At 41.1% G+C, this 23,508-nt stretch overlaps 1 protein-coding gene across 3 annotated transcripts; it reads left to right on the plus strand.

The window, feature by feature from the left end:
* Positions 1 to 2,387: 2,387 nt before the first annotated feature.
* On the plus strand, positions 2,388 to 20,684 carry LOC139618319 (E3 ubiquitin-protein ligase RBBP6-like). Of its 3 annotated transcripts, XM_071474161.1 has the most exons (20): positions 2,388 to 2,978; positions 4,550 to 4,655; positions 6,069 to 6,117; positions 9,527 to 9,571; positions 9,717 to 9,799; positions 10,042 to 10,138; positions 10,331 to 10,473; positions 11,163 to 11,338; positions 11,778 to 11,881; positions 12,029 to 12,199; positions 12,511 to 12,653; positions 13,576 to 13,681; positions 13,772 to 13,838; positions 13,980 to 14,022; positions 14,140 to 14,451; positions 14,930 to 15,073; positions 15,307 to 17,493; positions 17,999 to 18,101; positions 18,318 to 18,475; positions 18,828 to 19,077. In XM_071474161.1, exons 1-20 carry the CDS (start codon positions 2,813 to 2,815, stop codon positions 18,940 to 18,942), a joined length of 4,518 nt encoding a protein of 1,505 aa, XP_071330262.1. In that variant the 5' UTR covers positions 2,388 to 2,812; the 3' UTR covers positions 18,943 to 19,077. The 3 variants fall into 3 exon arrangements, with proteins under 3 accessions (XP_071330262.1, XP_071330260.1, XP_071330261.1); XM_071474159.1 differs by having other exon boundaries at positions 18,318 to 20,684; XM_071474160.1 differs by having other exon boundaries at positions 10,334 to 10,473; positions 18,318 to 20,684.
* The last annotated feature ends 2,824 nt before the right edge of the window (positions 20,685 to 23,508 follow it).

Consider the following 23,508-nt stretch of genomic DNA (forward strand, 5'->3'; position numbering starts at 1 on the left):
CCTCTCTCATCTCCCGGTTCTCTCCCTCCATTTATCTGAGTCCAACCAATCAGCTTGCAGTCCCCAGTAAACCACTGTCTACTGGCTTCACTGTGATATCCATGCCTCATTGTGTGTTCGTGTGTATGTGTGTGTGCGTGTGCGTGTGCGTGTGTGTTTGTGGTGCCCCCCCCCCCCCCCCCCCCCCCCCCCCCCCACCAACCTGTGGCGATGATGTCATGGAGTCACAGAAGATTCCTGCCTCCTAAGCCCCTTGCTTGCTCTCATCTTGTTTCCTCACTTCTTTTCTCCTTCTTGTCAGTGGCTCCTGACGTCTTCACCACCTTGAAGATTTACATATACATTTCTGTCTCTTCTGCTGCTATTGCCAAGACACAAGCTAGTTTAGCTTAAAGGGATAGTTTGAGAAATGTGTTTTTTAGCTTTCTTGCCCAGAATTAGATGAAATACATCAGTACTGCTGGGCATCGCCAGGAGAGGGTTAGCTTAGCTTAGCATGAAGACTGGAAACAGGGTGAAACAGCTAGCCTGACTCTGTCCGACAGTTACAAAATCCACCTACTAACACCAACAAAAACCAACAACATATGATATATGTCAGTGAGCTTTAGAGGTATTATAGTATATACCACTAGACAGAGTCAGGCTAGCTGTTTACCTCAGTTTCCAGTCCTAGGCTAAGTTAACTAGCTGCTTTTTATTTTATATAATTCTCTCAACACTTGACAAGACAGTGAACGACCACAGAAATGTCAAACCATTACTTTAAGTTTTTTGTTTTGTTTTTTTCCACACATACCAACTGAATCAAATTAAACTGTTATAAAAAAGAAAAATTTGATTTTGAACATTTATTTTTGTTGTTGTTGCTGAGTACAAAATCTCAATGGCTTCCTCATTCAAAGGAACCTCATTGGATTTTTGCGCGTAGTTAATCTATACTGTGCAGTCACACAGCCTGACACTGGGCTTTATTCAGTCAAGGAGATAATCAAGCATGTTTTGATTTGGCAGTAATACCAAATATGTCAAAATATGAACCTTTCAGGGTAACAGCACACTGCAGTATGATTCACAAATCACAAAATAGCACCATAAATGATGCTTTGTCTCCCTCTAGTGGATTATTCGGGCTGCACACGCTCGGGCCTGCAGCCAGCTATTAAGTTTTGTTGTTAATTGTATGCATTTTGTAGCCTATAAAACAGCAACTTGTTTCCTCCGTGGTACTGAGTCTCGGTGAGCTTGGCCGGTTTGCAGTGATTCCACAGGGAATTGCAATGCGAAAAAAAAAAAAAAAAAAGAAAAAAAATTAACGTGTCAAATCTCCAACATAACAACTGAGAAAGTAATAACGATTATTTAATGTATAACGGGTGTAAATCTGGTTTTCTTTGAGCCAAGCCGGTGTGTTGTCCCCTGAGCCCAAACAGGTGCACTCCTCTGAGAGAGGACGCAGGATGTTGCCTTCAAGTGTCGGGGAAAAATGTTGTAAATCAAACAGAGGAGCTTGGCATACGACAGTTGACTCTTTAAGTTGTGGAGTGATTTCAGAAATAAAATAAGACATGGGTTTTTAGATATTAGTTTCCAAATGTTGTACGTAGGTCGCATTTTATGTTTATGCGATTATATTTAGTGTGGGATTTTCGCATTAGCTTTTCCTTTTAACAATTGCATTGATTGGGTTGACTTTTTTTGTCTTTCCCCTGCAGCACAACATTAATTAGACACTTGGTCTTTATTTCAAGACATGTTGTACATTTATTTCCTGCTTTTTGTCCACACTTGAACATACAGTGAGTGTAACTCATCTACAGTTTTAGAAAGAATAAAATAAAGCTGCAACAACTACTTGATTAATTGATTCATCGATTGACAGAAAATGAATCTACAACTAATTTACGTCAAGTAATCTGCATCACTTTAGTTATTAGTTTATTATTAGTTCTTTTTTAAACTGAAATGCAAGCCATTTACTGCTCAGCTTCTCAAATGAGATGATTTGTCATACATCACTGTAAACCTAATGCCTCTAGGTTTTGGACTGTTAGTCAAATGACATCTAGACATGTAAAGACATCTCTTTGGGCTATGGGAAATTACAACAGATATTTCTCACTATTTTCTGACATTTTATACACACAAAAAAAAACAAACAAATAATCGATTCGTTAGTTGCAGCTGTGAAACAAAATGTGATAAACTTGCAAAAAAAAAAAAACGTTTGAAATGCTAAAAACATATACAATGCTTATATGCTCTGATTAATTTCTTTGAGTTGTTATAATTTCGCATGGCGTGAGTTCAAACTGAGACTCAGTTGTGGAAACTGAGTCAGAGCGAAATTACCATGCAACAGTAACTTAGACGCTTGGGAGCTGGAGTGTACGGGGGTCGCGTGAACGCAGCATCAGATGGTGCTCGCACTGTGCTGACGAGCCGTTGCTTGTGGAAACAGCTGGTGGTTTCTGTCAGCGGACTCCTCGGACTGATAGCGCCTATAGCGGGAATAAAAGTTCAAATTAGACTCGAAAATGACTGAATGCGCGTTGACTTGAGCCTCCGCTGCTGTTCCGCCAGACGCCGGGACATGTCATGCTGGGGACGCCACTTTATCCGGCGGTTGTTAATTAACCACCTAGCTTGTTAGCGACACCGCTGACGCTCGACGCTGCCGGCTGCTAACGCCAGCTAGCTAACTTTGTACCACCGCGGCAACTACCACGATATAGGTTTTGTGTCACCGTAGAACAACTGTCAGCTGTCGGTTCCCAGACAGCGTAGGACGAGTTTTCTGCTCAGTTTCAGCATGACTCACGTTCATTATAAATTCTCCTCTAAACTCAGCTACGACACGGTGGTGTTTGATGGCCCTCACATCACGCTGACGGATCTGAAGAGGCAGATCATGGGCAGGGAGAAGCTGAGAGCCGGGGACTGCGACCTGCAGATCACAAACGCACAGACAAAGGAAGGTAATCAGACATATGTGTGGGGTGAAAAGGCGTGTTTATTCTGACAGTTAAACGGAAGGTTGACAATTTGAACTATGGAAGAAAACACGTGGTTGAGATTTGACAGCTGTGGAGGGGTGGAGGGTTGCGTCACCTCTTTCGGCTTGACGGGGGTCCAGAAAAGTCAAGCCGGGACAAAAGGAGCTAATGAATGGGTCACATTCCTGCTGCATTTAGGCTTCGTGCGCTTAGTGAAACGGCCCGATGGTGGTGGATCAGCCCTGTCTGTGCCATGCATGTAAAAGTCACAGGAGAGGTGTGGGATAAAAATAGCAAAAGTACAGACGGAGCACAGCCTAGTCATGACCATATGATTAAAGTCCAGCCAGGCTGACACACATAAATGAAAATAATCAATACAGGAAACATCTGCTGCCATGACGGTAAAGTAAAAACTGAATTAGGGAGAGACAAGGAGAAAAAGTGACATTCAGATTAAATGATGATAAGTATCATCATAGAGTGTGTCAGTATCCTGTAGATAAGATCTGTAACCCATCATATGCTGCATAACCACAGAAAGAGACTCACCTACTGTGTGAGAAAATACAGACACATACACAACTCCTGTAACATGTAACAGTTTGCAGGGATGGACACCACAAAGTCAGTCTTGGCTGGCACACACCAAACAAGTCAAGCAACATACATTATAGGAGGTATTAAAGGAGTCACCCGTCCCAGAAGTCTTTCATCAGGTTTAAGTCCTGCAACAATGCTGTGTCATGCCGCCTGTGTTTTTTTTGTAGACCACATTGCAGGATCCAGAAACTATGGTTTTGCTCACAATTGAGTAGTTGGTGAATCAGAGTGATGTGACACTGTTGACATAGACTGTAGGATTAATATAAAGTCTTAATTGTTTTTGTTTTAAGAAATGTGAATCATCAAATTTAGGGCTTTTTTTGGGATAACTACATAAATGATCCATGAGCAATTCATTCAATTTGTCTTATTTAGTAGATTTACTCAGTAGAATTTTCAGACTTTATTCGTTCATTCAGAGCTGAAACAATTAGTTGATTATACAATAATATTTTTTGAAGCAAAATGCCTATAATATATATAGAAGTCAAGGTATTTGCTTGTTTTCTTTGCCTTCTAAAGTAAGTAGTAAAAGTAGTAAGTAATAGTAAGCAAACAGAATGTTTTTGGACAAAACAGGCCATCTGAAGCTGTTATCTTGAGCTATTGATAGTTGTGATAGACATTTTTTTTTTTTTTTTTTTTTTTACTATTTCATGACTTTTTATAGTCTAAACAGTTCATCAGTGAATCAAGAAAATAATCAGTAGATAAATAGATAATGAAAATAGACCAAAGCTAAAGACTTGTTATAAAACCAATTAATCTCTTCTCGTTGCAGTCCGAGACTAGACTTTCTGACATTCACTTCTCATTAACTGACTGTCAGTGAAGGGTGCAGGATTTCTTATAAACCCAGAAGATAAGACATCTTCATAACTGAAATTCTTTAATGCAAGCTAATCCTCAGACTTTAAACCTTCACTTTCATGATCTCTTCGGCTCAGAGTACACAGACGATGAAGGTCTCATCCCCAAAGGCTCCTCTGTCATCGTCCGGAGAGTCCCCATCAGTGGAGGCAGGTCCAGCTCAAGCAGCAAGACCCAAAACATGTAAGTGTTTTCTGGGGTTTGGCACCTACTGTAGCTGAATTTCTTCACTGTTATTAGTTTTGCTATCCCTGCCATTGCAATGGCTCCACTTTTCCTGCAAGAGCTACACCACCTGGCACCTACAAACCAACTTTTATTGTTGCAAAATCACCCAGAAACAGTGTTTCAGCCATTCACTTTGTTACAGCAAGCGTAAGATGATAGATCATTTTAGTATAAAAATTTGACTAAATATTTTTATATTATAATTTTGTTGGCACCACCCATCGTCTGCACAGTTATGGTTTAATAGATGAGCTAACAATGGATCCTAGTCAGTGCGTTCAATATATTTATAATTATGAAAATTATTCTAAATTAAATGACTGAATCACATGGAGACATGAATTGTCATTTAGTCATTTAGTCATTTAGCAGACGCTTTTATCCAAAGCGACTTACAGAAAGGGGAACAATCAAGGTTAAGTGTGATAAGAAGCGCAGCAATAAATGCTAGTGACGATTCTTTAAATGTAGATTTGTCATGTAGTGCTAGGAGAGAATTGTACATCATAATCTCTCATAAGGTCTTATTAGTGTAAACACCAGTCTGGAGGTTAATTAGGAACGGTCCTTTTTGCTTACTGGGTTGGTTTTGAGCAGCAGCATGAGTTTGCAGTTGGAGGGGGTTTCTTTTTAGGGACCACACTGGTGAAGGAGACAATTCTAGAAACATCATTAGGCTGATTCCCTGCAGGGGCCTGACTCAGTTAACAGTTGAGAGCTGATTAAACAGGGTTCTGCATAACATTTCCATGATAAAATATGCTCATGAAAAGAGAAAAGAGTATGACTATAAGTCCATGGTGACATACACAAGGATTACCCAGATATTAGTCAGGCTTAGACAGGAGAGCCAGCAGTGGTGTGGGTTTCATGCTTGGAAAGCAGGAAAAGACCTCACTGGAACAGACTGGTGGTCATGTGATTAGCCCCATCAGCAACCATGCAGACGGGCAGAGAGGAATGAGGGCTGTAACACTGCCCACAAGATTAGATGCAGCAAATCAACTCTCCACCTGCACAATCAGTATGACATTCGCTTAGTTTCAATGTGATGCAAAGTAAGCCTTAAATGATGAGCTGGTTTAAAGGCTTTTACATTCACATTTTACACTAAACTTCCCATGAAATTTTAAACTCAACCAAAGGAAAAAAACACACTGTAAAGGCACGTCGCTAACACTGTTAAAATAGTTGTGGGTGACTGGCCTTTATTGGTCAATTTTATTATTGGTAAACATCAGTTTATGATGTAGAGTAATGCCAACAAATGAAATCTCTTCTTGGAAGAAGAAAACGTTTAGTGATGCAGCACAATGTGTTTTCACATGGGGTGACTCAGGTTTAAAATTATTTCTTTTTGTGTTTCAGTGAGCGTCCAGATGTCCAGCTTCACCACACCTTCACCGCCTTCAAAGCAGTACGTAACCAAACCACATCCCACTGCACTTTATAGCACAGCTCAGCACACACATTGTTAACACAGCAGAATAGCTGTGCTGGGTGCTTTTGAAATTACATCTTGCTATTTCCAAACATAATAGAAGATATACAAATGAGACCTTCATTGATATCATTGAAAGCCTCAGTTTCCTCTATTGCAGTTTAAGTTCTTGTTGCAAAGAGGAAGTTGTTTGCTACTCAGTGTTTAATTTATAGCAGGCTGCTGCTCTGATAAATCAAAGTTGTATATGTAGTTGCAGCATGTACACATGAGAGAAATGAAGCTTATTCGTATACATAAGGGTAAAAAAACAAAAAACAACTATGATTTATTATCTCTCATGAAGGTTTTCAGCTGTTAATTTTACAAGCTGCTGTGTCACCAGTCGGTGTTCATTGTTGAAGATCATTCAGTATCTGTCTGTGGGTGGTGGGAGCTACTGGGGCGGGTCAGACATTATCATGCAGGCCAGCTATTCACAGCTGATAAACCCAACTGCTGTTTTATGATGATGGCTCTGCTGACGGTCTTCACTCACTTATCCGTCATCCATGAGCGCCTGTTGCACTTTCTCACTTACCTTATATTTTTTTATTTGTCTGAGTCACCTCACCACCACTGCAAAAACACTATACAGTTTTATTCTTGATAGTCTTCAAGTTAATTTTGAAATTGATTTTTGAAGTTTAGTATATTGGAGCAGTATCAGTCCCCCCAGATAGGACTGGAGGCCATCATCCATCAAATAGATGAATGTGTCAAAATGAATGATTTAGCATCAGAATAATGTACATCTGTTGTGGGCTCCACTGAGATGAACAGATGTTGGGAGAAATAATTAACCAAACTTTCCAAATCCAGTCAAGAAATTGAAGAATTTGTACTTTTTCAAATAAATCTTGCACAGCACTATGATGTCAATGGATCCATAATAGAAATGATCTCCCTTTATTATAGAGAATAATGGGATTGAAGAAGGCTAATCGAGGCAGAGTTTGCAGCATTTTAACTTTAGTGTAATAAAAGGGGCCTCTCTTAAACCCACTCTTCAAGGACCAAGTGGTGCACAATTGTTGTTTTCTGCTGAATTGTTGTAGCGCTGTTTTGTCTATGATCCTCATCTCAACTCAAACACGTCTCAAAACTTTTACTTGCTGCAGTCTGAATTCGTGTACTCTGACCTGACCTGACCTGATTTTTCTCTCGAGTTTCTCAGTAGGAGAAGTGTCTGCCATTCTTCTTAGCACTTTGAAACGTTTTGTGTGTGTGATTTTTCTACCAATAAAGTCGTTTGTATAAAACGGTCTTATGTATTGATTATGTGTTTGACTTGACTGGACAAAAGGGCGTCAGTACACAACTACAGTCACATCAGTCCCTGTCATTATTTGACATTTCTGATTGATGGTTAAAATCTTGGTTTCACATCTCACCTCTGCAACCAAAGTGGACATAGATACAACAGATATAATGCTATACACACCAGAATCACCACAATCACCAGAATGGCCGTTTGTCAGACTCAGAGGGGTATTGTACTTTCTTAAAATCTGTTTCTTGGAAAAGAAACAGATTTTAAAAACATGAAACAGCAGAGGCCAAGAATCCCTGACTTTAAGTTCAAAGCATGGGTCAAGCTCCAAAAACCTGGATCTTACACTTCCCATAATGCAACTTCATAGTGTCTTTTATTTGACTTGCCTTACCTTATACACATTTTAGTTGCTTTTATTTATTTTAATTGTCCTTTGTACGCCACTTTGGTCAGCTCAAACTGTGATTTAGTGTGCTGTAGACATAAAGTTGACTTGAGTTGACTAAATACTGGCAGTAAATCTGTCATACTGCTACCAATAATATCATATAGTGCAGTCAGAAACTATTTTTATTGCTTTGAATGCCACACATTGGATTTGTAATGAAACGGTGACTAACTGCTTCAATTTGAGTGTGGTAACATCAGATGAATAATGTAGGAATCAATGCCTGACTGTTATGTTTGCCAGGCCATCTACACTTCTTGCTTGTTTCAATGTCTTTTTGCCTGAAGTCTAATGTGTTTCACTTTAGTTTAATTGGATTTAATTCAGGTGACTCACTTGTCCAGTGGAGGCAACCAAGTCTTCAATTGTTTGACCATTTAAAAAAAAACAACTTTGTCTTGTTTGTATATTAAGCATCATTATCTTAGAACTGGGAGAAAGAAATGCTACAATATTTACCCAATACAGATGTGGAATCTAAAGCTGAAAGTCAGCTCTTTAAGCTCAAACTCACTGTTTCATTTAAATCTACTATGTTGGTGTAAAGCAACTTGTGTCCTGATCCATCCTAATACTTTCTGACTATACTGCAATTTACTCGTACAAGACGTTTGTGAAGGACAGCAGTGCAAATGACCTGAAGCAATATCTTACAGTGTGACAGGGGATGAATCATTGATTGGATAGACAAAATTTAGCTACGAATGCATTTACTGAATGAATGTTGTATCTGTAGTATAGTGGCAGTACTAGGCTGTAACTAGCTGACCGACTCCTGCACAAAAATGTAACCATCAGAGTAAAATCTTAAAATGTCTCATAGTTAATGCATTGAAAGGAATTAATCAGAAAAGGAGCTAAGTTAGCATGCAAAACTGCTTACAGTGACAATGCTAACATGCTAATGTTTAGCAGGATTTTTTATATTTAGCAGGTATAAGCTTTGAATTTTGCACTCAGCTTATGTGAGGACATTCATTAGCTTTGCAGATATTTGGTCATACACTTCAGTTTGCTGGTAGCATGGCAGTGTCACACACACTGAGTGAAACCCTACTCAGTCAGGGAGGGAAAAAAAAGCAGGCGATCAGAAACAAAAGGGAAGTGAGGTGAGAAGAGGCAGGGAAGCAGACGCTATTGTCGGTGATGAGGGCAAATATGTTTTTCACCCAACAAAACGCTCACCTGACAAGTGTAAAATCCCTAGGAAGCATTATATTGTCTGCTTTTTTTTTTTCAGTGTTCAAGGATGAGAGGAGAGTTGGCAGGAGGTGCTGAGGTAGAAATCCTGAGATGAGAACAGTGTGATGACATTTATTATCCACCCTGTATGAAAATCTCTGCTGGATGCTGGTGTAAATTTTATCTCAGTTAAAAAGGATACAAGTGTGAAATATAGCACTTGCTTTCATGTTACACAAGAAAAATCACCAAAGGTATTGGGGTGAAAAGCATGAAGTTTAACAGGACAAATGGTTGTGTTTTGAATCTTTTTTTGTGTGTCTTTGCCAGGCTGTAGTTTTTTTTCTCCATATGAACACAAAGCTCTAAGTCTTTTTGATATGGGAAACTTGAGACTCTCATTGCTTTATTAGTAAAACTGATTTGTTTAATTATAACAGATGGATGGCCAGACTTCTTCCAGTGCCTTGCCCTTTTTCGCCAAGGTATACTCTCTCTTTTCCTTGTTTTTTCATTAGTATTATCTAGCCTTTATATATTCATCTGTGTTTATGTGAAACGGTTTGAATTAAACACTGACCTGCCATCTCTGTGTCTGTTGCTTACATCCATGCGTGTGTGTACATGCAGATGGCTAACCTGGCTGATGCAGATGTGTCAGAGGAGGATAAGATCAAAGTTATGCTAAATCAGTCCACCTACGATTCCATGAAGTGAGTCACTTCTGTAATGGTTTAAAATCTACTCCTTCATACCCATCTCTTTTCTTAAATTCTATATCTCATTGTTCTGATGTGTCACTGTCAATCTCTTGGATTTCACTACTTTGAGCCTTCTCCATACCACACTCCATTTACTGCTCCATTAAATTTTTTTTATGTGTTTCAGTCTCAATGCTTTTCTGTCATTTTCTTCTTCATCCATCCTCCTCTCATTCTCTTTCTTTTCTTTCCAGTTACAACAAAAAGTTTGGTAATGTTCTTCCTGCAAACTACACTTGTTATCGCTGTGGAAATACTGGACACCACATCAGGAACTGTCCCACCAGTGGGGTAAGAGCACATTCTATGGTATCTCTTAATTGAGGCAGTTTCTTTTGCAATCTTGCACAGATCTTGCTCAACCAAGAAACTGGTTTGCTTAGTGTGTGTTATCCAGGGCTAAACTTATTTGTGTGTTAGTGTTGTTGACTATCAGCTAATATGACTCCAAGTGTGAAATGTAGATGTGTGTGTGCTTGACAGCAGGATAAAAATTTTGAGGCCCCACTGAGAATAAAGAAGAGCACAGGCATCCCTCGTTCCTTCATGGTTGAGGTGGATGGTCCCAACATAAAAGGAGCCATGCTGACCAACTGTGGACGTTATGCTATTCCTGCCATAGATGCGTGAGTCCGAGTGTGTGTGTGTGTTTTGAGTGAAAAGTCTAACATTTTAGGAAATACACTTTCTTGCTGTGCCTTAGATGAGATGATTGATACCACTCTCATGGCAGTCTGTGCAATGTAAGCCTATGGCCAGTAGCCAGTTAGCTTAGCTTAGCATAAAGACTGGAAAAGGGAGACAGCTAGCCTGGCTCTGTCCGAGGACAACAAAATCCACCTACCAGCATCTCAAAAGCTCAGTAATTAACACATTACATCTTGTTTCCTGTCTTTATGCTAAGCTAAGGTAAGCTAACCAGCTTCTGGCAATAGCCAGAAAGTTTGATTTACAAACACGAGTGTTATCAATCTTCATCATGTGTCTCTTGGGAAGGAAGCCAAAGACTCTATTTCTCAAAATGTCAAACTATCCCCTTAAAGATTATATTAAAGCATGCAAAAAATTTAAAAAATTTAAATTAAAAAAAAAAAAAAAAAAAACTAACCCTAACCCTAACCCTCACTAAAAATATTCGGGATTGCCTAATTTCAAGATGCTTCCTACCTGTTTTAGTTACTTGAAATTTTGTGTATACAAGTTAATTATTGCACCGATTTCAGGGGCAAAATAGTCATTAACAGGACCACCTAGAACTGTTAAATCAATGGATATGGATATGTTTGTGAATGTGTGTACTTTTGTCTGTCTGTAGAGAGGCATATGCCATTGGGAAGAAGGAGAAGCCTCCATTTGTTCCACAGGAACAACCCAAGTCAGCAGAAGTCGATGAGGATCCTGTACCTGACGAACTCCTCTGTCTGATCTGTCATGACCTGCTGAGTGACGCTGTGGTCATACCCTGCTGTGGAAACAGCTACTGTGATGACTGTGAGGGACACACACAGACACATATCATATATACTTGCTGTACATAAAGAATAAAGCCATTCTGCATCTGTAGATCCATATTGGCAGCAAAAGAACCAATGTGTATGTTTCTGTGTTACTAAGTAACTCCTACAATTAAAGAACTAGTTAAACTGCATTACTGCAACTCTATTGATCAAGTGTAAATGTTTAAATATATAAATGTTAAAAAGATAGTGAGCAGCCAATAATTTGTCTATATTTTATCTGTTGGTAACAAAGAACACAAACAAATATAAATTTAAGAATCTCCTGACTGGAAAAATTTAGTTTATTTATAATACATAAATAAACTACATTATACATACAAGCATGTGTGACAAATGTACTAATAAATAGTGCTGTGCATTCTTCAATTGAACTCATATTTACATTTCAACTTTCTTTCTCTCTTGTGCAGGTATTCGTACCACCCTGCTGGATTCAGAGGAACATATGTGCCCAACTTGTAGCCAATCAAATGTCTCCCCTGATACCCTGATAGCCAATAAATTTCTCAGACAGGTGAATTAGCAGATGAATAGGAAACATGAATTGACGTTGAGAGGGGGGGACTATAATCAGACCATAATGCATCTTACAATGTGTCAGACTTAAGCATGTGAAATGCTCTGACAGGATTCAGTCTGCTGTCTGTTTCTCCCCACACAGGCTGTGAACAATTTCAAAAAAGAGCGAGGCTACAACAAAAGTCTGACAAGAAGGTGTGGTACCTCCCAATCCCAAAATCCAACCAGGACACCAAGCCCTGTCCCAACCCCACCCCCTCTTACCGTGCAGAGCCAGTCTCAGAAGCCTCACCAATCAACATACAGCCAGCAGGTAAACCTCTAAATGATGTGTTTCATCTGGGAGGCAAAAAAAAATAGTCCTGTATCTCTGACTCAGGAGCAAAAGGAGTAATTACTGTTGTCACAGTCTGATGTTTTTCAGCTCTCAGAGTGCTAGTTCTCTTATGGAAACCATTGCAATAAGTGTTAGAAATGACAGTATACAGCAGGTTTTCTACAGTATCCTCTATATTTAACCTAACAGGAAATATGCATGTATATTACCAGTCCTCCACCAGTCCTCCATCTTAAAATTCTCCCTAAACTTACTCAGATATTTTCTCTTGTCCTCTCCCCTCTTAGGACTCTCTCCTGCACCTCCCACAGGCTGCAGACACACCGGCACTGTCTGTAAATCCTCCTGCAACAACAGGCACTGCCTCTGCTTGCAACACGCCTAGCACTTCCCTCCAGACTGAGCAAAACAGCCTTGAGATACCTGACAAGTATGTTAACACAGAAACATGTGCATTCACATGTTGAGGACTGTGATATCACAGGGATACAACAGATTGCTAATATATTGCACAAATACGTGTGTTGTGTAAACTGCTTTGTAGAAGTGATGTTTTACTCATTTGTGGTGCCTCGACTGCCTCTTTTGGATGTCAACAGATTAGATTTTATATCAAGGAACTTGAAGACTGTGCCATTTTTACAAAGTTCGCTTCATTGACACATTGCTTTTCAGATGCTCTGGTGTTGTAATTATCCAGTTCCTCCAATTTATGTCATGGAAGAGAACAACACTTGCTTAATTTACCAACAGGGCAATAGTCTCATTTACACTTATCATTTCAAGTGTCTCATATCCAGAGCAGATTTAAGACGCTTCTGTTGACACATGTATCACAAATCCAACTGTAATCCATCCTGTTTTCTTTCCCAGGCTACATGCAAGGGTTGGTCCTACTCGAGGCAAAAGTTTAATCGTTTACATTGGGTCTGAAACACGCTGCTTTCCCCTGAACACATTAGGGATAAGATAAACACTAGCGCAGCTCAGTGCGGCTTCTGTATGATTGTATGTTTTGAAATAGCTGGAGCTGCTTTTTCTTGTCACTTTAATGAGACAGGGGGAGGGACGGATAAATTAATGTAAATTCAGCTGCTGTTATCGGAGGGGACTAAGTGTAAAGTTAGAGATGAAACTTGAACTAAATGTGTCAGAGGTTTTTATAGTTTTTAACAGTTGGTGTCGGTCTAAAAACATTTATAACAGTCTTCAAGTACCCAGAGAAATAGAACATTTGGTGCAGTCTCTGATCCAGTATGGCACCATGGATTTAAGATTGAAGAACTGGTAAACAATGACACTGTTGTTGCTTTCATGTGGCATTGACTGTGATGTATCTGCTGTTTATTCAGGGAGGCTGAAGAAGACTCGGCTGCTGCTGCTGCTGCTGCTGCTACCACCCCTTCTGTACTGGTGTCAAACAAAGAGTCCACTGCTCCCTCACAGCTGATACCAGTGGTGAGGACAGACAGACACACACACACTCTTACATACTAACTGTATGCAGCAGCACATCTCTGTATGAAATTGATGTTTGTGTCTGTTCAGGTTAACCTCGCAACATTGGCAGAACAGCCCCAGACAGTCAGTGTGAATCAACAGCAGCCCTCATTAGGTGAGTGACTAAGAAGCTTTTAATTATACTGTCCCTACTGTTAATTATTTTCTTTTTGTCTTAATTATTATGTTTAGAACTGCAGTAACTTCTCAACATAAATACAGAATGACAAAACAACAGTTTTTTCTGAATCCCAAGGTCCAGCACCAGCACACTCAGGGCCATCTACCAGCTGGAGCGGGTCAGTGGATCATGTGTGCGTGTGTGCATGTGTGTGTGTTTAGGTACTGGTCTGTATTTGACACTGTGCACTGTTTCATGACTGATTTCCTGATTTCTTCCTCTCTCTTCCCCACAGCTCCTCTTCCTCCTCAGGTTGTCCCACTGGAGGCTGGACTGAATCCCAGCGGCTTACTTCCTCCTCCTCCTCATCATCATATTCAGCTACTCCTCCATCTCTCTTTCCCTCCCCCCTTTTTCACACATACCTCTCGGCCCACCCGTCTCACAGCAGTTACCCTCCTGGGTACCCCCCTACCACACCCATCTGGACACTCCCATGTCCCCAGGGTGCCCCCATCCCTTCCCTCTGCTCCTCTACCTCCACTTCCTCCATCCCTGCCCTCATTCCCAAGGAGTGGTACAGGCATCAGAGAAAGAAGAAGGAAAGGTATACTGAACAATCAAAGGCTCTGCATTTTTCAATGTGGTCATGTCTTAAAATGATATGACTCTTATTTGTTTAATTGTAAGGAGAATGAATGTGTCAGCTGTCTCTCAGCTGTCTCTTAGGGAATAACAGTAGGTATCCACCCCTACAGAAATGTCAAAGGTACAGTATGTTTATAGCAATCATTATACATTTTGTCTACCAGAGAGCAAAAACAATAGGATCAAAATGTTGTTTATATTATGTGTTGTATGTTTATTTATATTTATTTATATTTATTTATATTATTGAATTTCTTTATAGTGAAAAAAAATAGATTTCATTATTCGTCTGAAAAATCCTAGAACTGGTCAGGCTATACTGTGAATCAGGAATGTAACAATCCAACCCTCTGCTTTTTACTCTGAAGACAGTGTATTGAGGATAATATGAAATCTATACATCGACTCATTTGTTTCCCTCTCTTTTTGTCACTCAGATCACCTCACAGAGGATCTGCCTACAGACGCTCCTCCTCTCGCTCTAATTCAAAGTCTTCTAAGTCCAAGTCCTCTCGGTCCTACTCTCGCTCTTCAAGCAGGTCCAGATCCCGTTCGCGATCCAGATCCCATGGCAGATCAAGGTTCCCTTTCTTTAAAAATTTGATTTGTTTGTTTGTTTCTTTCTTTCTTTCTTTGGTTGTTTTTTTTTTGTTTGTTATTGTTTGTTTATTTGTTTGAAAAAACAGGTACTGTATTTGGAATTGGAAATGAGATACATTCAAATAATAACAAGGCAATGATGCATTAAAATGTTTGTGACATGATTTAAATATTTCCTGTGGTTTTTTATTGTGTTTTCATTGTTTTTTTCCAGGCCCCGCTCACCTTACTCCCGCCACAGAGATCTCCCCACCCGCTCTCAGCCCTCCCACTCCTATAGCTATGGCTACAAACGCCCACGCTCCCATACACCGTCCTCATCTTCATCACCCCAAATTGGTTACCATTCCAGGTCCAAGTCTCCATCAGATCACCGGAAAAACCGTCACCATAGCCGCCATCACACTAAGAAGTCTGCTTTGAGCAGCTACAGCTCCAGGAAACGAGGAGACTGCTCAGAGAAGAAAGAGGAAAGCTCTGGGGCGAGTTCAGCCACTTCGCTGTACGCTCACCACGCAAATCAAACAAACAGTCTGGAGCTGGAAAGAGAGCGCTACCTGCAGTGGAAGAAGGAGTACAAAGAGTGGTGTGAGAAATATTTCAGCAGCTATGTCAGCCACTTCCAGCAGCTGCCTCCTCCATTCATCAGTCTTCCTCCTCCTCCTCCTCAGTGGGAAGCAAGCAAAAATCCCTCACATTCCAACTCGGACTCTCGCTGCGGACCCACTGACCAGATGGACGGCCGCTCCCCTCCATCGCAGTCCTCCAGTGATATTCACTCCCCGTCATCGCAGTCTTCAAGTGACAGCAGCTCCACACCATCTCAGTCGTCTAGTGACAGTCGCTCCTCTCCATCTCATACGTCCAGTGACAGCCGTTCCCCTCCCTCTCGGTCATCCAGCGATGGTCGCTCCACACCATCGGAAGATGGAGCTCAGCCAAGGGCATATCAACAAAAGAAGGACAGCAACTTGCCTACCACCCTCGCAAAGGGCAGTAAGGAGATGGAACTGCAAGAAAACAGCAAAAACGACAAGCAGGTGATCCTTCAAAATTTGAAGGACCTCAGCACCCTAAAACATGAGCCAAGGAGGATAAAGAAACATGAGAAAGGAAGAGGAGAGGAGTCATCATCCCCTGATGCTACAGACTCAACAGATGACAGAAGAAAGGATGAGAAGGGGCACAACACTGGACCACATGCCTGCAAGGATGGCACCTCACTACAGGACGAAGCAGCTGCTGGCAATACCTTAAAATCTGTCCAACCTTCTCTTAAATCAGATAAGTCTTTAGATAAAGAGTGTGAAAGTAAAAGCAGAGAGCAAAGGAATTTGGAAGCAGAGAAAGGATGGAGAAGAGGCAAAGATTCAGACTCCAGGCAAGATGTGGAGAGACACCACAAAGTAAAGCCCAGTAAAGAGGCAGACAGGGTGGATTCAGAAAGATACAATAACCCTGGAGGCAGCAGAGCTCCTGACTCAAGATCAGAGAAGAATAGAAAAAGAAAAGGAGAGAACTTGGAGAGAAATGAAACTCACAAAAGTGAATCCCCCAATCCATTTGACAGTAAGAAGCAAAAGACGGAGACGAAAAAAGAGAGGAAAACATGGCCTGTGACAGAGAGGTCCCCCCTCTGGGAAGGAGGAATAACGGTGAAACCACAGAAGAAAATAAGCATCAACATCAACCTGGATGGGAAAAGGAAGGAGGAGAAAACTGCAAATCAGGAGAGTATTGTTGGAAAATCAAAGGATGAAACTGAGAGTACTGGTGATGGAGAAGAGGAGAATTTAAACAGAGATGTTGAAGTTAAAGAAAAGATGGAATCTGTCAGAGAAAAGGAAGGTGTGTTTAAAGAAAAAATAAAACCAGATGAAAGAGAGACAAGACAGTTATGGGAGACAGCCACCTTCAGAGATGACAAGAGAGAAATGTGGGAGAAAATTGCAGGAGAGAAAGAAGGCAGAGAAAAGAAAGAGGATGGTGAAGAGGAGGACTTTCACTTATGGCATTATGCCCTTAGAGCAGTGAAGGAGGAGATGACGGAGAGTGAAAAACAGTGGGAAGGAGATGGAAAGAAGGCCAGCAAAGGAGAAGAGGTCACAAGAGACGAGACTGGAAAAGAGGAGGAAGAAGAGAGAGTAAGGAAAGAAAGACGAGGGCAAGAGATGGGAGAGTTGGTCCAAAAATACCTGAGGGAGAGGGCAAAAGGAGAAAGCACATGCAAGGAAAACAAAGGAAATCCACCAGGGGACATGAAGCCAAAGGAGGTGCTGATGGAAGGAGTGAAGAGGGGGATGAGGGAAGAAGAGGAAAAGGACATGATGAGGTTCATGTCACAGAGGAGCAGCGCAGAGAGCCACCATGACAGAGCAAACTCCTACATGGACGATGGCAGGTCTGAATGTTATTGCTTTTTTTAAAAATTGTAATCCTACAGCTTCATTTAACAGCTCAAATTACAATATAGAAAGGTAATTACTGAGTACAGTTAGATAGAATGGATATTGCTGAAAAGGTACTCACTATAAAAAACATAACTTCACTTCATGGACTATAACTTTAACCATCTGCTTTATATTGTTTCTTTGTTTCTGTTTGTTGACTTTCCTACATGATAAAAATAGATACTTTAATTAATATGTTAGCCAAGTCAATATATAAACGCCTAAGTTGGATTTAGCTGTTAACAGTTAGGAAATAATTTTCAGTCAAAACAGCACAGGAAGTGATTTATCACTTCTTTAAAAAGAGGTTCCAGACATGAAACCAATCAATTGCTATATCATATATATTAAAGGCTTGAGAATGACTTCAAGTTTGTGTTTTATAAAAGCCTGAAAGCCTTTTTCTAATGTAGAGGTATTTATTGATTTCGCTGTTCTGTGTGTACATTAATGCAGCGGCTGCGAGGATTGTGAGGAGAGGAGGACAGTGGTTAAAACTCTGGAGGAGTACAGTCAGGGAACAGCCGCAGAGAGGGAGGACCAGCTCGTGCTCATACAGGTGTGTCTGTGAGCCCAGATCATGATGACTTATGGGAATGAAAATAAAACTTTTGTTTTATACACATTCTCTTTCATGTGTTCTGTATGAACCTTGTGTAAGTAATTTATTAAGAGTTAAACTCTGATGGATGCTTTGCTTTGTTTTAGGGGGCTATAAGTCAAGTAAAGTAAAAACTGCATGTTGTCTCAGTCACATTTTACCTGTCTGTCTCAGGTCCCTCACTCCAAATGGGAGATGGATCAGTCTGAGGAGGAGGAGCAGAATGAAGGAGGGATCACAATTCAAGACCCTCTACCTGTGGTTCTTCCTCCACCATTTGTGACAACAGCCAACAGAGAGACAGAGGGCGAGAGTGAACTAAAGAGACAGAGGTCAGTGGACAGAGAGAGAGACAGGGAAAGAGTGATACAGAGAGGAGGGGACAGGGAAAAAGAAAAAAACTTCACTCTGTCCAGTTTAGATGTGGGTATGGCTCCCTCTAGTGGCAAAGAGAGAACTGACAGCACATTGTGTAGTGAGAGACACAGGGAGAGAAGGACGGAGACAGAGAGGTGGAGGGACAGCCAAAGAGAGAGGGAGAGTGAGAGGCCGAGGGATAGACATAAAGAGAGTAAAAGATCAAAAGAAAGGGCAAAAGAGGAAGAGAGAGGGAGAGACAGGGGGAGAGAGAGGGAGCACAGCAGCTTTGTCATTGGTCATGTCTCCTCTTATTCGACGTATCAGGACACAGAGAGGAGAGACCGGCAGCGAGGAGAGCAGGACCATGAGAAGCGTTCCAACTCCTTACGTCCTGATGGAAAATTCTCTAGCAGTGGAAGCAGGGAAAGAGGCTCAGTAAGTAGAGCTGCTGTACTGCCTCACAAACACACACACAAAACATATGGAGACATGTCACTGGACTCGAAAGGTAAAGACAGAAACCATCCCCACCACTATCAAAATCACAGAGATCCATCAGGGAACTATAGGCACCAAGGCAGACCTGCAGGGACCCACCACTCCTCACTATACCACTCTCACAGCCACAGTAAGGAGAGAGAGCCACCCCCATCCCAATCCTCCAGCCCTAAGACCAGTAAGCCCAGAATGAGTAGCCCTGGTGAGGAGTTACTGCAGAGCAGAAGTAGAACTGAGAGCAAGGTAGAGAGGCATGAGTGGAAGAGCAATAAGGTGGATAAAGTAATAGGCAGTCACTGGCAAGATAAGGCTGATAAACTGGCTGGAGAGACCAAGTGGCAGGGAGGGAAAGAGCTGGAGGAGGGAGAGAGGCCGAGCAGTGGCAGCCGCAGCAGCAGCGTCGGCTCATCAGCAAGCCAGGAGAGCAGCAAAGACGACATGAGGAAAGAGCAGAAGAAGAAACAAAAGCATCACAAAAAGGAGAAGAGCCAAGCCAGCCCAGAGCTGCTGGAGGAATGGGAGCTGAAGAAACACAAACACAAGAAGTCAAAGAGAAACAAAGATGGGATGGAGGAGGAGAGTGGAGGAGAGGTGGACAACAGGTGGGAAAAGGAGGAAGACCACATTAAGCTCTTCTCAGTTATGTTATCTTGATTGTCCTGGAAAAAAAGTAAAATTTACTTGAATGATGTTTTTCCTTTCTATGTCCAAAAAGTGCCTGGATTTATTTTTTTGACTTGTTTTGTTTTTTTCCAGGATACTTTTTGTATCGACTTAAGGTCTCTCATATTAAAAACAATGCATCATCTGAAAGATAGAACCATTTGTAAAGGAAAAGCACTTTATAGTATATATAAGAAAATGAATGTGAATGAAAGCAAAAGTCAAACCTTTGACCTCTTGAATTATTTTAAGTTCAAGGAATTTGCACATGCTCACAACTTGCTCAGGACTGCCAGCAACTACGGTTCATATTTACTGAACCCGCAATGTTACAGCTTGCATGATGAAAGTCTTACATTTTGACAAGAGGTCAGTCAGTACTTTGAGTTGCCTCACACAGGAGTGCACATAGAGGATTACTGAAATAGTTTGCCATTAATTTAAAACAGATACTGTAAATATTAATGATTTGAACCTCTGTGTTGTATTTTGTTTTTCTTTTTGATTTTTTGTAAATGTTTAATTTAAAACCAACTGCTGGATGGATGAATAATTTACTTGAGGAAAGTTGAGTTTTTCCTGTTTTGAAGGGAATAAAAAGAAACATCCATAAAATGTTGTGGGTTTCTTCTGTGTAGATTACGTTCCTTGTGTTCCTTATAAATATGTCAGTGTTCCAAATGTTGTATATTTTATGTCTGGTTAGTAGAGTGACTCAGTCATGACTGTGGTCAGACTGGATTTACTGCTCTTTGTCTCTGGTATTTGTATTTGTCTGCCAGCTAGCTATCCATACAAATATTATGCTTTTCAAAAAAATGTGTAAATGTTTGTTGGGACTGTGATTTTATTATGCAACAAAAGTGGACCTTGTACTTTTTTAGCCACAGTAGCAGTGTGGCTCTAATCACACACTAATGGGGAACATGGAAACATGACAGCTGCTTATTGTCATGGATGTTTTGAGGAGAACAAATTCTGACAATAACAAGCTGCCATTAAAGACCAGAACATTTTCTCTTCAGTTTCATTGTATTTAATAAGTAAGGACCTCCTAGCCACTGCCCCCCCACCCACCACTTCCTATCGTGCCAAAAGCTCCTGCCACCTCACGCAAAACTTTTAGATCTACCTCTCATTCGTTAATTTTTAAAAAATATTTAGCTTAGCTAGTCTTGCTATTTTTCTGCTCACTTTTAACATCAGACCCTTTAAAACCTTTCAAACAATCAAGCAAAGCTTTATTTATATAGCCCATTTCATTGTGGGTGGAAGCACAATGTGCTGTGCAAAGCATGATTTAAAATGGAAGTTGCAACCAAGAAAACTGGATAGTGTGAAGATATAACATTAGACAGAAATTAAAACAAACACACAAATGATATGTATGAATTAAAAACAATTTAAAAAGTAAAATAATTAAGACTGACTACTGCTGAGTAAAAATAAGATGTAAATTAAAACTTTTTAAAAGTCGGAATAGAATATGATTAAATAAGATAATAGATACAGAAAAGACCAAACACAGCTGGACTGCATAATGAGCTGTTGTAGCAACACAACTATACTGACAACTTTTATTTTGAAATGGTTTTATTGAATGGTTTTTTGACGGATGCAATTTAGAGTTTCCAGTTCACCTAGCCTTCGTGTCTCGGCTCAGGTCTGTTCCTAAGGGGTTCTGTGATGAGCACTGCTGCTGGGGGGTAGGAGTCTCAGCTGGATGTGGAGTCCTCCTCCCACCTCCTGCTGTCTTGTTGGGATCCCTACCACTCTCATACTGCTTTATTAAATATGCAGCAAGAGCCAGTAGCCAATTAGCTTAGCACAAAAACTGGTTGGTGGTGGTGGTGGTGGTGGTGGTGGGGGGGGGGGGGGGGGGGGGGGGAGGATCTGGGATGGAAAACACCTAATTCCTATTGTATAAGTTGGAGTTATATACTTATTTGTTGACATAATATGTAAAGTTGTTTATTTGGCATTTCTTACTCTGAAGAAACAACTGACCACTGTGATAATGTGACATCAAATTTGACAATCTATGTCATGATTATTATTTTGTTATTACAGATGAGGAGTGGAATGAATGATCCCTGAAGAACTGTATTATTTATGATCATCTCTGTGCTCTATCTTGTTGTTGTTCCTCTGCCTGTAGTCATCTCTCCACTCCAGGCTCCACTTCCTCTCTGTCCAGCCTTTATATCAGACACCAGCTTCTCATCCAACCAACCACCTCATCCAACTGTCCCTAAAATTTCAGACAGTCTGCCACAGACTGAATACAACGTCTCCCCTCCACTAATCACCTGTATGCCAGGTAACGAATGCTGAATGAATATATTTTTTGTTCTTTATTTCCTCTTTGCAACTCGGTCGTTCTTTACATCAAAAAGAACCGAAACAACACCAACAACAGACAATTTAACCACGAACAAAGACGTCGCTCACACAGTCAGTTTTCAGACAGGTTGGTGGCTGTTCGCCTTGTTGGGGTTTTTGTTTGTGCAGGAGGTGGGAACATGTTACAATAAATATGAAAGACGTGTTCAATATGCCTGCTGTCTGTGCTGGCTTGGGTTATTGTGCCCACTGTGTGTGCATGTGCGTGCATGTGTGTGTATTTGTGTGAAAGTTGATGCTTGAAGTGTATCCAAGCTTTTCTTGCTTCATTAACTCACTACAAGGAAGACATGGCAGAGATCCAGCCTCTCTGTCTCTCTTTCTGTCTCTTCTCTGTTTTGCCATTGTGACTGCAATCACCCGATGTCATGCCAAGGCATGCTGGGATTGAACAGAGGAAATCTGGTGGGTGTGGGTTGCCCGACTTGGCTCTGGTCCAGCTGAGGGGTACAGGGACAGTTGGGCATTCGGACAGTCGGGCATCTCTAGTGCTTTAATGAGAAAAGGTATTGGCTTGTTGTGCACCTCTGCATGTCGTCCAAAATGGCCGATTAACTTCATCCCGCCTCGCCCCTGCTGCCTGTGGTGTCTGTTTCCTCTTCACTTCTTTGCTCTGAAGCTCCTGACCGCTTTTCTGCTGTAGAATCTGAAGCGGTTGTCGGTCCATCTGTGCTTCAGTTTGTGTGTCTGTAAACAGGGAATGCTGCAGCAGACAAACAGAGACAGACAAACAGACAGACAGACAGTAGTAGACTGTATCTGTACATAGACTGGGAGACTGGCCAGTAAACTACAAAAGATGCAGAAAATGTGAGAGAACAGACACAGAGACAAACAAACAAACTCAGAACAATACAGACTGACAGACGAGGAGTCATATGAATCAAAATAAAGTAAACTGCATTAAGATATGAAACACTCCAGGAAAAAAAGGGCACATTAGAAAATATGAGACGGACAGATAGGTGCAGATGGCAGACAGATGCACAGACACACAGACAAAGATCCAGGCTGGCAGAAGGACAGACAGACAAACAGACAGACAGGTGGACCCTGTAGCAATCAAGAGCAACATCCCTCCTGCTCTCCCTGTGTGGTGTGGATCAGAAACGAGGTACGCTTTTGTCAGATTTATCTTTCAGCCTTCTTTATTTCTGTTGTCCCGCCATCCGCTGCGCTCTGTGTTTTCCTGTGAGCTTATTTTAGCTTCTTTCTTTCTTTTTTTGTTTTGTTTTGTCTTTCTTTCGTCTGGATTTCCTTCCCTCCTTTGTGCCCGTGATGTGTGCCGACGTCTCAGGGCACTGTGCCAGTGCTGCCTGATGGAGACCAAGCTGTGTGTTCTCTTGTTTGTGTGTGTGTGTTTGTTGATGTGTTGGTGTATGCAGATTGGCTTGTTTGGGGCCAGTGGCAGCTGCAAACAGTTGTTTGTGGCGTTACATCT

This window comes from Trachinotus anak, unplaced genomic scaffold (genome assembly GCF_046630095.1).
Source record: "Trachinotus anak isolate AG129_WGS33_773 ecotype Australia unplaced genomic scaffold, CSIRO_AGI_Tana_v1 ptg000003l, whole genome shotgun sequence".
Lineage (NCBI taxonomy): Eukaryota > Metazoa > Chordata > Actinopteri > Carangiformes > Carangidae > Trachinotus > Trachinotus anak.